The 14,696-nt window shown below is 47.7% G+C and overlaps 1 protein-coding gene across 1 annotated transcript in view; it reads left to right on the forward strand.

The window, feature by feature from the left end:
- The window catches only part of NRP2 (neuropilin 2), a gene marked incomplete at both ends in the record, with an annotated part of 42,338 nt that extends 29,417 nt beyond the window's left edge, over positions 1–12,921 (forward strand). The window contains 5 exons of the mRNA XM_010160967.1: positions 4,393–4,537; positions 4,825–5,174; positions 6,291–6,435; positions 10,185–10,301; positions 12,769–12,921. Of these exons, the coding sequence (XP_010159269.1) occupies positions 4,393–4,537; positions 4,825–5,174; positions 6,291–6,435; positions 10,185–10,301; positions 12,769–12,921 (910 nt within the window). The remainder of the gene's footprint in view (positions 1–4,392; positions 4,538–4,824; positions 5,175–6,290; positions 6,436–10,184; positions 10,302–12,768) is intronic.
- Positions 12,922–14,696: the final 1,775 nt, after the last annotated feature.

Consider the following 14,696-nt stretch of genomic DNA (forward strand, 5'->3'; position numbering starts at 1 on the left):
GGGGAGAATAGCTTTCAGTCTTGTGGCATCTTTACCTGGAAAACTCAGGAAAAGCTTGCATGATCAGCCAGAAGGCCACAAGTGCTTCTGCACAGAGACATCACGGTGCAGAAGGTTCGCCCAGAGGAATCCCCAGGTCCCAGCCTGCTTCTGTTGTTTTTGCAGGCAGCACAAGGACATCAGGCTTTGGGAAAGGCAGCCCCACGCATTCACGCTTGGTGCAGTACCAGGGGAGAATTACAGCCCTGGCTTTCCTAGCAGGGCTGCAGCTTTGTACTTCTGGGCCTGCTATCTCCTTTGCAGGCTAACAGAGTGCCACTCCTCATGTCCCTGGTGACTCCCAGATCTGAGTGGAGCCTCTCAAAGACATGGTGCTGGCAAGCCCAGCCCAGCACACTGTGCCTTGCCCAGACGGCTGTGTTTCGTTGAGTGTTGCCAAGTATCATTTTTCTTTTACCTCCTTGTTCCTGGATTTAATAAATCCAGAACTATCTGCCCTCCACTTGAGCCAGAATCCTCCCACCATCAAACATGCCCCATTTTATGCCTTCCCTATCTGACAAGGAAAATAATCTCCCCTACTTTTCTCCTTCATGCTTCTCTGTCTAAATCCTGAAGCCCTAATCCTGTTAGCATGCTATGTTCCAGGGCTCTGTCTCCACGGGAGTAACATAATCCTGCAGTAAATCTAGTGGGTCCAGGGAGACACATACATACGGATGAAGGCAGGGCTGCTGCCATCCATGGCCTTCTCTTCTGCCTCCCCCAGCCGCTTTCTTTAGCTCCCCAAGAAATGGCATAGTGGCCAAGCAGCACAATAAATAAAGTGGGAGAGAGGTTACCTCCTGCTCCCTCCCTGACTTGCTGCCTCTTTGACTTCACGACGGTTTTTTCTCCCTGTCCTTCACTCCCTTCACTCCAAACTGCCATTGGCACAATTCCCATACCCACTGGAACTAATGCAGCTTCAGAAATCCCCCACATCACCCTGCGGCGGTTCCAGTGTGTCAGAAATACAACTTGTAAGTGTTGGTATGGAGCCTGCGCATGTGTGTACATGGAAAACTTGCCCAGTCCTCCTCTAGCCCAGGCATCATCTCCCACCACTTGCTTTCTGCAGCAAATTAATTAAGCAGGTCAGCTCTCATTGATTACCAATTTAATTTTACATGTAGACCTGCCGACTGGACTAAACCATAAGTAAACATAAAGTATAAGGGGAGGGCGTGGGCAGCTTTTTAATGCAGCAGTGGAAATGAGTTCCCTTGACTTCTTGGAAGGTGCTTTTAATTTGTTAATGGTTTTCCCATTTGTCTTCTGGCTCCATCACCCTTCAGTGTGTGTGTGTGTGTGCACTCTCTGCTGAGTGTTTTTCTATCTATCTATCTATCTATCTATCTCTCTATCTATCTATCTATCTATCTATCTTCCTAGATCACAGCCAGATTTTTTTTTTCCTGCTGGTGTAAATTACTGTGACTTCTTATACTTTGATGGCGATATGTTGATTTACACCAGCCGAAGACTTGGCTCAAAATATGTGCTGAGTGGGATGGGAAGCAGATAGGATGGGAGGAATAGCAGAGTTCTATTTTGGTAAGGGGGAAGAAATCTTTGCTTTCTTGGCGCTCCCAATTTCACACATTTTCCTGCTAGTTCTTCCCATGCCATGTGTGCTAATTTGAGGCAGGATGTAGAGCCTGTTCAAGTCAATGGGACTCTCTCCACAGTGTGCTCAGGCTCTGGGGTTGGCATTTCCAGTGCAGACAAGCCCTACACTCAGGGTCAGACCCTGGTCAGTAGTGTCGGAACCTGCAGGCTCCTGGTGCATTTCCACTTGGGAAGGAGGCTGAAAGGCCAGGCAAACGGGAGGACCCCGCTCCTCTAAGAGCACTAAGTACCTGCCCTCTGAAAACAGCCCCTTTCTGTTACGCTGAAGGGGTTGCGAAGCAATGACTTGCTACGATCAGCTGGGACTTCTCAGAAACAAGGTTCACTGGGGCAGATCCTGCTGATGCAGCTGAGGCTAGAGCTGGAAGTCAGGTGCTACTTCTGCCCTTGTGAACTGTCAGTTGGGGCAGTAAGGTGCCAGTTCAGAGTTACGTGGCTTGCTGAAAGTAGTCTAGTCTGAGGAAATCACTGGGTCCCAAATCTTCAGCAGAATTGAGGTTGCTTTTCTTGGAAGCAGGTGGTTGGGACTAAAGGTCGTATAAGAGATGCTTTCAGCAATGCATGTGGTAGTGATAAAGTTTTTGGGCTCAGTTCTGCTTCTGCTTTTTGTCAAGCTTGACTTTGCAGAAGTCAGCAACAAATTACGCTGGTGTAAATTTGGATTCTGGCCCCTGATGCTCATATGTGCGAAGTGAGCTAAAAAAGAACAAAACTGGAAATATGTTAAACCAAAAAGAGCAGCAAACCTCATCAGTGACTGTTAAACATGCTGGTCCATATGCAACCTTTGGCTCATGGAGTCTTCAAATTGCTGATTGTGGGAAGCAAAAAGAGGTTGCCAGGAGAAGACTCCCCCAGGCTTGCTACCCCCAGGCATCTGCTGGGGCCACCATCAGGAGCCACCCCCTGGGACAGAGGGACCTTTGGGATGACCTGACGGGCTGCTCCTCATGCTAAAATAGTTGCACCAGCTCAGATAAACATTTCCTGTCCTCCGGTGTTAGGTTCAGAGGTAAGGTGTTGTGTGTCAGCCTCTGTGTTGACATAAAGCTGGAGGCTTTGCTGTGGTGTGGAAACGTATCCTTTCAGCCTGTGTGTGTGTGTTCCCACAGGTTTACAAGACACACACACATGCTTGGAGCGTGTTTCACAGTAACCACTCTTCTCACAGCTCTCCTGCTGGAAAAAAGGGTATTCGGTGTCTGCTGAGCAAGGAAAAGGATGGGAAGTGGGGTCAGACAGGATAAAATAGGATATTAAAAACACATAAACCATGCTGTGTTGCTAAACGGTAGCAGCATGATGTATATTCTCCAGATTAGCATTTCTGCTCAAGTTCACATCAACTCCAAATCCCAATTACCAGCCAGATTTGCAACCAAGGCCCTCTGCGGGGTGGCTGCTGCTTGCCCTGGCAGGAGTGCCGCCGTCCCGCGCTGGACGGTGACGGGCAGGGGCAGCCCAGAGCTGGTTGTGGTGCTGTGAACAGTCGCTCTCCCTCTCTGTGAACACCCTCTGTGTGCCCTGGCATGCTGGGTGCTGGGAGAAGAGCAGTAACATGTGCCGTCTGCAGGCCTAGAGCAGCAGGAGGCTTGTAAAATGCTTCTTAACTGCTATTCAAGACAAGAGGCCAGGGTACAACCTCACCCTGCTCTCTGTCCCAGATCACGGGGATCTGCAGTGGAATTGTTTGACTCGTGCCTCCGACAGATCAGTGCCAGAGATACACTCTCCTGCTTTGCTCTGAGATAAACTTAGTGGAAGCTCCTGTGCTTAGCATGGCATATGCAGGGTAGGAGCCTGCAGGAGAGCCCAGCCAACATCTCAGTGTGGATGCAGCTCCTGGCTGAGATCGGAGGATGCTCCAGCCCTGTCCTGAGAGCCTGCATGCTTGGAGGGAAAGTGGGCAATGACTGCAGCCTCAGTCTGTGAGCTTCAGTGCTTTGTGCTGGGGGCAGAGAAAGGGTTGAAAGATACCCTCAGGTTGGGTATTTCCTCTTCTCCCCTTTTCTTCCCCACTATGTCTGCAGCCTGAAACACAAGTATACAGTGCTGGTCCAGCCTATTAAAATAATGGGCAGGAGGGGTGGAACTAACACCCATCTGGTGGTTATTGATCACAGCCATCTGGTAAGGCAGCAGCCTTCTCATATCATGTCGGATCGTAAACTCCCCCAAAAAGCTGTCTCTGTGTGGCCGGCTGCATGTGTGCCAGAGAGGCAGGAGCGAGGGGCTGGCTGGGAGGGTGGCTCACTGCCTCAGGCAGAGGCAGCGTCCTCCCTGCGTGTGCCGCTGCGTGCACATGATGTTTCCCGGTGAGCTCAGTGTGGGGACATGCCAGGGTGTCGGCCTGTTTACCCATACAGGGGAGGCAAGGTCTCACACAGTGTTGAATACATCTGGCCTTTTGCATTGGGGCAACTGTAGATTTGGGGGAGAGCTTGAAGCAGCTGTGGCCTGGTAGTCCAAGCTGCTGTGAGAGGCAACGGGGCAGCAAGCTCCTGTATCTCCCACCTGAGGGGTGAGTCCATCACCCATGCTGTCCTGCCAGCGGCTCAGCTCTCCCTGCCTCCCCCTGAGTGCTTGCCCTGGCCGGGGGCTGGCCCTGCCCAGAAAGCCTTTCCTCAGTTTTCCCTGCTGGAGTTATTTCAACTGCTGATCTGGCTATTTTTTTCTGCCTGGTGAGGATGTAACCGTATTTGTGCCTTCTTTCCCTTGCAGACATTCCAGGCCAACGAGGATGCCACGGAGGTGGTTCTCAACAAGATCCACAGCCCAGTGCTCACGCGTTTTGTGCGCATCCGTCCCCAGAGCTGGCACAACGGCATCGCCCTGAGGCTGGAGCTCTATGGCTGCCGCATCACTGGTGAGGGTCCCCTCAGCCCCCCTCTCTGTTCCTCCAACACCCTGTCCTGGGGTGCTGTCAACCCCAGCTGTCATGGCTGCTTGGGGTGGGAATGGTGACACTGTGATCAGCATGGAAGCACCCATTCCAAGCAATGCGCTTGTGGGAACAAGCACCCAGGCCCCGGAGGCAAGGGGGAAGCACCCAGCGCTGGTGCTGGTGTAATGTCCAGAGCTTAAACCTGCAGGGAAAAGCAAAAGTGCTCCCTTCAACCACCCTAGCTGTTCATGCCCTTTCCTTGCCTGCAGATTCGCCCTGCTCCAGCTTGCTGGGAATGCTTTCTGGCCTCATCCCTGACTCGCAGATCTCAGCCTCTTCCATCAGAGGCTACGACTGGTCTCCCAGCATGGCCCGCCTGGTGAGCAGCCGCTCAGGCTGGTTTCCCCGCATCCCCCAAGCCCAGCCTGGGGAGGAGTGGCTGCAGGTGGACCTTGGCATCCCAAAGAATATCAAAGGCGTCATTATCCAGGGGGCTCGCGGAGGGGACAGCGTGACCACCACTGAGTCCCGCTCTTTTGTGAAGAAGTTTAAGGTGGCCTACAGCATGAATGGGAAGGATTGGGACTTCATCCAGGACCCCAAAACAATGCAAGCCAAGGTAGGCACTGCCTGGAGCAGCTGCAGAACGAGATATGTTTCTGGCTATCTTCAGACTGCCTGGTAGGGTCTTGGGAAATTAGCTCTGCCTCCCCATGGAGCCCTTGGGAGTTTTGGTTGTCACAATGAAATCCCAGGTTGTGTTCCCTGATCCTGCTCCTAAGATTTACTAGAGGATCTTAGGTTACACTTTGCCACAGGGATGGCAGTTTCCCTTAATTTCTTATTGCAGCCAGGCCTGGGTATGTGGACATTACCTTCTACTTGTCCCTGCTCCTGCAGGTCAGAGCCCACCAGATGATGTGTTCAATTATGTTTGACACAACTAGTTATGTATTTTAAGGGAAAAGGTATTGCTGTTGTGGCTTGCACCTCTGGAAGAGGGAGATTAATCACAACTTCTCTTTGGGAAATTCACTATATCTGAAATCCCTTTTGCCACACTGGTGTGACCCTGAAATTCCACGTGTTTTTCCCATATCATTGGAGTTCCCCATAGTATTTCTGCTTAGCGGTATAGGAGTGGCAGGGGGCTTGAGGAATAAATGAATTCTCTGCTACTGCTTTTTTTTTTTTTTAATGCAAACTCATCTGGTCTTGAAAATTCGGTTAAGTTTTAATTTTTCCTGATCCTACAACTGAGTCCTAGAAGGCCCAATGCTATCTATAGCCCTCTGTTTATTCCCCACAGACGTGAGTTCGTGCACATAAGCTGAGAAGCAGCAGTACTTGGACTGTGAGGAAAACTGAGCGTTTACACTATCCTAGAACATGCAGTAGCTTCTTTATTTGCCAAAGGACAAATCTGATCTTATTTATGTGAGAAGTTAGTGGATGTTCCCCAGGTTTCCCCTGCATGGCTTGGATTAGAATCTGACCCCTGGATGTAAAGCAGAGGCCAAGAGAGATTGTGCAAGTTTCTTAGAAACAGCCTATCTGGTCCTCTTGAAACAGAGGAGGAACAGCCCAATTTCTGCATAGCGGGACTCGATGGCCCTGAGTTGGACAGCGAAACTATTTCAAACTGCAGCTGTGTCGTGCCAGACCCAAATTATCAAGTCTGGTGGAGAGCATGTGGGAGGCACACATCACTTGCCTTTTTCCTCTCTCTCTGTAGCTTTTTGAAGGCAACATCCACTACGATATCCCTGAAGTCCGGAGGTTTGACCCTGTTCCTGCCCAGTATATCAGAGTTCATCCGGAGAGGTGGTCCCCAGCGGGAATAGGAATGCGTCTGGAGGTGCTGGGCTGCGACTGGACAGGTAGGAGACCCTGCACCACTGCCTACCCACTCTACTGGGGCCATGGCAGGTGCTAAACCAGCAAGGAGCAAGTGTAAGGTTATTTCTCTCCCTGCTGTCCCAGGTATGCCCTCAGGGCCATACCATGGCAGGGAGACAGCAGCCTTGAAGGCAGAACCTGCAGTGTGGCCTTGACGCAGCACGTAGCAGCAATGTTTGGACCCCAATCCAAGCTTTTGCACAGAGCCCCAGTGCTGGATTTGTCCCCAGCTATCTTCTCCCTCCTTTCAGATCTTTTATCTGGATGTTGTGCAGGCTTTCCCAGTCTCCATGTTAGATTACATTTGGCCTTTTTAATCCAAATGGATAAGACAAAAAGTAGGATGATAAGCAGAGGTGCAGAAGAGGGGTGCAGTGACCAGTACAGCTATCTTGAACTGCCACGATAAGGTTCTGGCATTAAAACAACTGTTCCTCTCTCATCGAATCCCAAGTGGAAATCCTTCTGCGGTCACGGCTGGGGAGTTAACTCTACGACATCCCTACAACATCCCTAGGTCCAGGGAATTTTGTTCACTTTTACCGACCTGTTTTTCACAAGTGGTGTGCCTTGCAGCCACCATTACTTTTAATACAGAGGTGAAAACTGTCTAACACACTCACTGGGATCAGTAGAGGTTGTGCCTCTGACCCTTCTGAAGCTCAAAGTTGATTGATTGCTCCATCATTTCACCCCCAAAGCCAAAAATACACCCAACAGCTCATTGTGTCTGGTGCTAGCTTTTCAGTGCCAGGGGCTAGTTGTCCCTTTTTTCAATCTATTTTAGTTTTTAATAATCTGCTTAAATCTGAATCTGGTGTCCAGATGTCAGTGATAAAGAGGTATGATTTCCATTTTATAAACACATCTGTGGAAGGCATTTTCTTGTAAGAATTCCCATTCTGGGAATCTTAAAAGACACAGAGCTTTTTTCAACCCTTTTGTGAAGTCTTTACAACTCTTTCCTCCTGTGACATGCTGTGAGATGCATTACAAACACTTAACAGCAAATCACAGAACACATGTACACACAATTAATAATGATAATTTGTCCTTAATAATGATAATTGACCTTTGAAGTCAATGGCAAATCTCCTCCCTGGACTGGGAATCCATTGTAAATGATCTAAACTTTAAATCAAGGTTAGATCTTAATTTAAATCTTGCAACCTCTTTGGGATGTTGTAGGAGAAGCAGACGCCGTGGCTTTCATGTAAGCAGCAGGAGCTGAGGCTCTGTGCAGAAGTGGTCAGGCAGCTCCCACACCGCTGCTTCCAGCAGCTCCCAGAAATTTCCGGCTGCCAGATCTCTGCAGACCACTACTGGCTGGTGCATCAGTGCTGCATCGCTGCTGCAAAGGGAAGCACTCGCACAAGACCTCCAACCAAGTACATGTCAGCCCCTCAATTACATTCCTCCAAATCAGAGAATAAGAGGAGTTTGGCATCCTTGACTACTTGTGCTATTTTTGGTCCAAATTTTCTTTTACAGCTATATCCATGTTCAGTTTCAGTATCAGCAGCAACAGCCCATGTTTTTTCCAGGCAGGGTGCTTTATGGTCATTTCCCAGTGCGGCTGTCTAATCATTTGCACATTGTAATGTTTAAAACTCAACTGCCAAGTCATAAATATTCGTAGCTTTATTGATCCACAGGCATTCAGCTTTGTAATCAGAGCAGGGTTTATAATCTTGTGGATGCACCATGTTATAAAAAACATTTATATCCCTGATGCAACCTGGGGAGCAGAGATAGCCCATGGCATTATCTGCATGCTAAATCCAGGCTGGCTACATGCAGCAGTCCCTGACGACGCCAAGATACAGCCCTCCTTTGCTGGTAGGGCTCAGACACGTTACAGAACTGGCTGTGAAAACCCAGGCAGTTGCACTTGCTTGGGAACAAGATTAAGAGAGGGATTAAAACAAGCTGATTGAAAATATTTTCAAGTGAGAGCCTAAACCCATGTGTACCCTGCCCAGCTCTTTTTATTTCTTACCAGCAATGAACATCTTAATTGCTGAGTCAAGCAGGTAACTTAACAGTACTCGGGCTCACAAACTAGTTGGCTAGTAGCTCAAAAGTTGGGAAGAAGGCAGTCAGCAATTGACTTCTTTCAAAGACCTGCCAAAATTTTTCCTCTGAAGAGTGGAGATTGATGAATGTTCACTTGCAGCTGGTTTTCTCTCCTTTGAAGTTCCAAACATCTGGTTTCAATTGCTCAGTGACTTTGCATTTTGATCAGCAGTTACCACCAGTTGCACAGACACTTGCTGGGCCAGGGAGAGAGAAAGCAAGCAAGCAAGACCTCTCTTTTTCACTTTCCATTTCACACATCACGTTGTCCTCCCTGCTATTTTCATTATCTCTTGTAACCATCGTGTTGCGGCTCTGCCATGGTAACTGATTTTTCAAGACAGATTTCTGCGGCTTGTCCAGGGCAATGCAACACTGTTGATTTACATCCGCTCAGCATCTGTGTCCCGTGTGGGACTTGGCTTTCAAGGTCCTTCCACATTGTCACATTTCAGCTATAAATCTCAATATACAAGAACAACAACCTAACAAAACGTACCAGCTCTAAATAACTTGCAGCTTTTGATATGTTGCCTTCACCTGCTGGGTTGTGGGTTTTTTTTCTTTTTTTATGACTTTTTTCTGTGCCTGGCTGCTTGCAATTTGCTTCTTGGTTGCATTTGGAGTTTTATGGGGTTGTAACAAATTTGAACTTACAAATTAAAAGACTTTGATGTTATTTGGTATTTTGTTCCTGAACAAAAGGCAGCCACTGAAAAAAACAAAAAAAAAAAAACCCCACACCAACAAAAAAACACTGAGAGTTTATGTGTCGCATGTTTAATAACAGGCAAATAAAAAGGCAGAAAAAAAGCCTATGGAAAATACTTAATATATTTAGCCATTTCCTCCTGCTTCTGGCTTTATTAAATGATATCCTGAAGGGTGCCGACAAAGAAACACAATCACACATAACTCAGCAAAGCAGACTCTTTTAAAAAGTTGATAGAATGAAGCCTGCTGTACTCATAAAAGGAGAGACTGTTGGAACCTAATGTCGTTTACTGTTGATCTTAATATCCTTCCCTTTCTTGCTTAAATTTCCCCTGACACCTGCTTGGAGGCTGTTTCACACGGGCCATGTTGGAGAGAGGGAAATTGGACAGAGACCCTTTGATAGCGTAGTCAGGAGCCTGAAGTGTGAAACCAGATGCTTTCTGCAGCGAGCCAGAGCGCGCTGGGGGATCCTCTGGGTCTGTTTGTGGCTACGTCACTTGTGGGTTTGAGTGACTTGTTTTATAAATGTGCGCAATTGGTGGTGTGTGTTTTTTTTAACGTGTCATATGCCTTCATGAAAGAAAAAGACGTTCTGTCTGTGATCTCTTTTATCCAGTAATGACAGCTAAGCATATTGCCAACACCAGTGTAGATTAAAAAATTAAGAGAAAAAGTAGCATGTATGTCTAGAGGAGAGCCTTGTCCAACAGGAACTCTAAAGCAAAGGAACTCTCATATGGAAACAGCCAGTTCACTTGAAGTTCAGACCATGCTGACATTTGTAGCACATGGAAATTTCATGGCATTCTTGTTCTATCTCTTCCTGCCGTTATAAGAACATGAGAAAAAAAATCGGTTTACTTTGTTCTCAACTACCTGTGCTTTTTGTACTGTCTGTTGCAAATAGCATCTCTACTCCTTTTTTTTTTTTTTTCAGATGTAAAGCCCACGGCAGAGACGCTGGTGCCCACTTTGAAGAGCGAAGAGACCACCACCCCATACCCAACTGACGAAGAGGCAACCGAGTGTGGTGACAGCTGTGGAGAAGAGGAGGGTATGTATCAGAGCAGCACATCTTTGTCTCAATAAAGGATGGGTTAAGAGCTAAGCAAATACTTTTATCTTCCCAATTGCTCCTATACATGGGGCTGATTCCTGGAAAGTTTAGAGTAATAGTATTAGCGATAGACCAAGATAAAAAAAAAAACCCCACAAACAAAACCTGCCAAAATCTGATAACATATCAAGGAAGGATGCAAGAGCAAGAGATAGCAGCTAATTCAGTCCCCAGGGTACGAGACTTGAAGAGCTGCTCTCCCAGCTTCCTTACGTGACCTGAAGCAACTCACTTAGTGCCCTGTTTAGAGCCACCTCCGTTCCAGATCCCCTTGGTTGGGTGTCATAAATTCAGAAGATGATTCAGGGGTGAGATTCAAACTGCCTGGTATGCAGGGCTCCTTTCACAGAGGTTGCAACTGTGGGAGTAAATCACAACATGTAGAGAAGGTTGATGTCCTGAAGACCTATCTGTTAAGGATCATCTTCCCTAATAACAACTGATTAAAGTTTAGGACAGTCTAGGCTCCTTGTGCAGGCAGCAGAGAGAAGGGAACATTGCCTTCAGGCAGGCATTCATCCCCCCCAGTCTTAGATGGCTGTCAGATATACAGGGAATGATTTGATATCTGTGCTGTGCTTGTAGAGCCAACCCTGGGGAGGACTAATCCTCTCTGCTTCAGATCCTATCTGTAAAAGAAGATGTTATATTCTTCTGCACCTCACAAGAGAGATGTGAGTATCTAAAGCTTGTGACATGTCCAAGTTAAGGGGAGCGGGCATGGAAGAGCTGTACCGGACATGCACGCCCCTGGGCACGACAGCAGAGCTGGGGCCTCAGCGCTGGGGTTGGGGCATTTAAACAAGGACTTCAACGAGAAATCTCAGGAGGAAAAAGTATCCTCTGAGATAGCTCTGAGGACTTCTATCACTTCAGCTTGCAGTCCCACAGAAAAAATTAATGGGTTTTAAAATACACAAATTAAAAAAAGAATATTAATTGGCTTTTTCACACCTCCATTGGGATTCTGCTGTAGTTCAGTTCTGGAAATGCAAGTTGCAGAAGTAGCTTAAAGGGCCTGATTATCGTTGCTTTGCCTCGGTGATAAGCCTGTGCAACCCTGCTGCTACTGAGGTACTTGGGAAGCTGCCGAGAGGAAATTTAGGCCAGTAATAGTCTCTGAACTGCACGATTCCTGGGTGCAGTCCAGGGCCAGAGAGCAAGCAGCGTATGCCGTGGAGCATGGAACCAGCCTCCCTGACAGCTTCCCTCAGATTTAGCAAGAGTTTTCCTTCTCATACTACATAAACAATGAGTATGTTTCTCTGGACAATCAGATTTATGACAGCCAAACAGAAACAATGCTGCTCTCTAGGGTATGAGATTAGATTGGAATAAAAGGATCCATGATCTGCATTGTTTTATTTCGAAGTGGGAGCATGTAAAGAAAGCTCTCTGCTCCTTGTAGCAAAGTTCCCCTGATGCCTATCGCTTGAGTCACTCACCTCCTTCTGGCTATCACTCATTTTGTGGGCACTGTGATTTAAAACTTCCTTTCTGCTCAGGAAAAACCCAGCCTATAAATGGGCTCTGACGTGTGTGTCCGCTGAGTGCTTGGGATGGTCTCAGACCATTTCTGCACCCTCCCTGCCTTACGGCTGCTGCTCTGACCAATGGAGCCAGCAGCTGCCCTGCTGCTACAAGCAGCCCCTGGCATGTGCCCTCCTGCCCACAGACCTGTCTCTGCAGGAAGGCTGTCCAGAGCTTTTAAAGCTGTTGATGTGGGGAATTAGCTCTACAACTGTTTCACAGATGAAAAGTTAAATGACTCGCCCAAAGACCATGTGGTGAGTCCATAGCAGAGCTAGAAATAGAGGCTGGCACCTTTCACTCAGAATCCAAAAGCTTGAGCTCATGGTGGCCCCACGTTTCCCCTTGTAGCATTTCCATGAGAAGGTAGGAAGCGGTGAGTGACAGCTCGCCACGTTGACAGACAGCTCCCGTCTGGTGCAAATGGCTAGATCTGTCACTCAGGAGCTGGGTTTCTGGAGCACTTGAGATTCTCCTTTTGGAGCCGGAGCAGGAACTGATGAGCACAGGGCACACAGGAAGCGCTCTTCCCTGACATTTAAGAAGGCATTTAATATTTGACCGCTCTAGGGGATGAAGAGAAGGTGCTGATTAGAGTCTGGAAGCATTTGGTACTTGCTTTTATATTTGCTTAGTTTGGTGGATTAGCCGCAGGTCGTGGTGTGAGCATTTTGATGATGCAGAACTTAAGGCTGATCCCTGGAGCTGATGAAATGTGAGATAGGTTAAAAGCACTAGTGTGAGTGAGATTTCATGCTTTCTTCAGTATTTGTGGCTTGCCAAATATTTTGATTTTGAGTTGTTTTTTAGTGGCAACTAAATGGGTAGGTCATTTTTTAATCCAACTTTCTTTTGCTTCTATTTTTTTTATAAGATTTCCATCTCCCTGCGAACTTCAACTGCAACTTTGATCTCCCTGAAGACCTCTGTGGTTGGTCACATGACTTGGCAACAGGTCATACATGGACTTTTCAGCCTACAAGCACCTGGATTGGCAACTCTGAACCGAGCCCTGAGACTGTGCCGGGTAAGGTGGTTAACACCCTACCAAACAGGGAAGAGGGAGCTGATGGGGCTTTCTTTGTGTGAAGAGCATGACTGATTATTGCACTGCTATCAAGAGCTGCGAAGGCTGTGCAGAGCTTAATGTTTTCTTTTGTGGAAGCTTTCAGATGTTTGCTTTATGGGTTCATGACTCACTTGTAGGACTGTGACCACTGGCACTGAAGTATAACTGTCCTCTTGACATATCCTTGAATCAGACACTGAGCTTTGAATCCCCTGTGGCCGTGTAGGTTAGTCCAGACTTTGTTCCACATCCTGATCCAAATGTCCTCTGTAGGACCCAATGCTTTTTACACAGAATGCATTTCCTCTTTTGGTAGAGATGCATTTCTTCCTCCCATATGTTGCTCGGATTGCCTGTAGTCTTCAGCTATTCTGCACTCTGGGCTTGCATAGACTGGATTTCAGCCTCTTCCAAGTGAAGGATGAGCTAAGCCCTAAGAATGCAGAAATATGCCAGCTTCTTGCTGTTTGACTTTTGTTATTTTTCTCTTCTGTACCTTGGAAGCAGAAGATTTGCATGAGTGTGGCAGAGCCTAATTTATGGAGGACCTCACTGAGATGTGCTGGCATGGGTTGGAAGGGAGCCTGCCTCTGGTGGTGTGGTTGATGGATCAAGTTCCTCGGCTTTACATCTTGGAACTCGCCCCGGGACTAGTGCCCTTTCCTTACTCTCATTGACTCTGTGGCACAAAGAACATCTGCCAGTTTCCTTAAAAGAGCAGATTACATCACTGTAACATCGCTTCTCTTCACTATCATTCACTGCTCATGAAACTCAAGGCTCCCTCTGGGAGAGCTGGCGGATCGTACCTGGCTTTGGCTCTGCTCTGATGCCCAGCGACTCCAGTGTCTGCATGCCGTGCACCCAGGGAGCCACACATGCAGCAGGCTCCCGCCTGTGCTGCCCCCACCCCCACCCCCCAGCCCCGGAAGCTTGAGTCGCAAGATTCAAACATTCGGGCGAACCTGTTAGCCACCTGGCAGAGGCGCTGGCCAGATTGGCAGTGCCGCCAGCCAGTTGGAAAGCCGTGCAGCCAACACCTGGTAGGCAGTGCTAAAGAGGAAAATATGTATTCCAGAAACATATGGGAAGAGGAGAATCTGCTACATCTCCACACACAAATCACCCCCACACAAATGCACACATCATTTCTCTCTTCAGTTCCTGAGGTGCCCAGCATTTTTCTACGAGACACCGTAATGCTGCCAGCGCAGCCTATATGGACATCTGACAAATTCTTAGGCATGACATAGGGTCACAGTGTCTGCTATGGAGAAAAACATTTTCATATTTCAAGTGTTTATCTCTTCAGCATTTGAGTGCTTTAGAAGATTAATATCTGGAGCTCAGTGGAGCCTCAGGCAACAGGAGAGAACACTTATAGCCAGCCCCAGACTTAATAACCCTCCCCATCTCATTCGCTGTAATAATGTTTAATTAATATAAGCCTCCTGCAAGTAGGATAAAATTTACTTATTTTTATAACTCAGACTCAATTTTTCATTTCATTTCCTCTCCCCCGAGTCTCCCTACAATCAGTTGGCCATAGTTGCTTAGAAGACTTTGTTGTATGTGCATGTGCATAGCCCGAGAGACCCTGGTGCTGCCTCAGACAGCTCAGCACGCCATGCTGGTTTTTACCCTTCTTCTACCCTTTCTTCTCTTTCTTGGTTAGTTATGAGTTGCAAACCTCATCAGTGCAGCCAGAGGGGCCTTTTTCTGCTGCGTTCGGT

Source organism: Eurypyga helias, unplaced genomic scaffold, assembly GCF_000690775.1.
Source record: "Eurypyga helias isolate BGI_N326 unplaced genomic scaffold, ASM69077v1 scaffold29170, whole genome shotgun sequence".
NCBI classification, from domain to species: Eukaryota; Metazoa; Chordata; class Aves; order Eurypygiformes; family Eurypygidae; genus Eurypyga; species Eurypyga helias.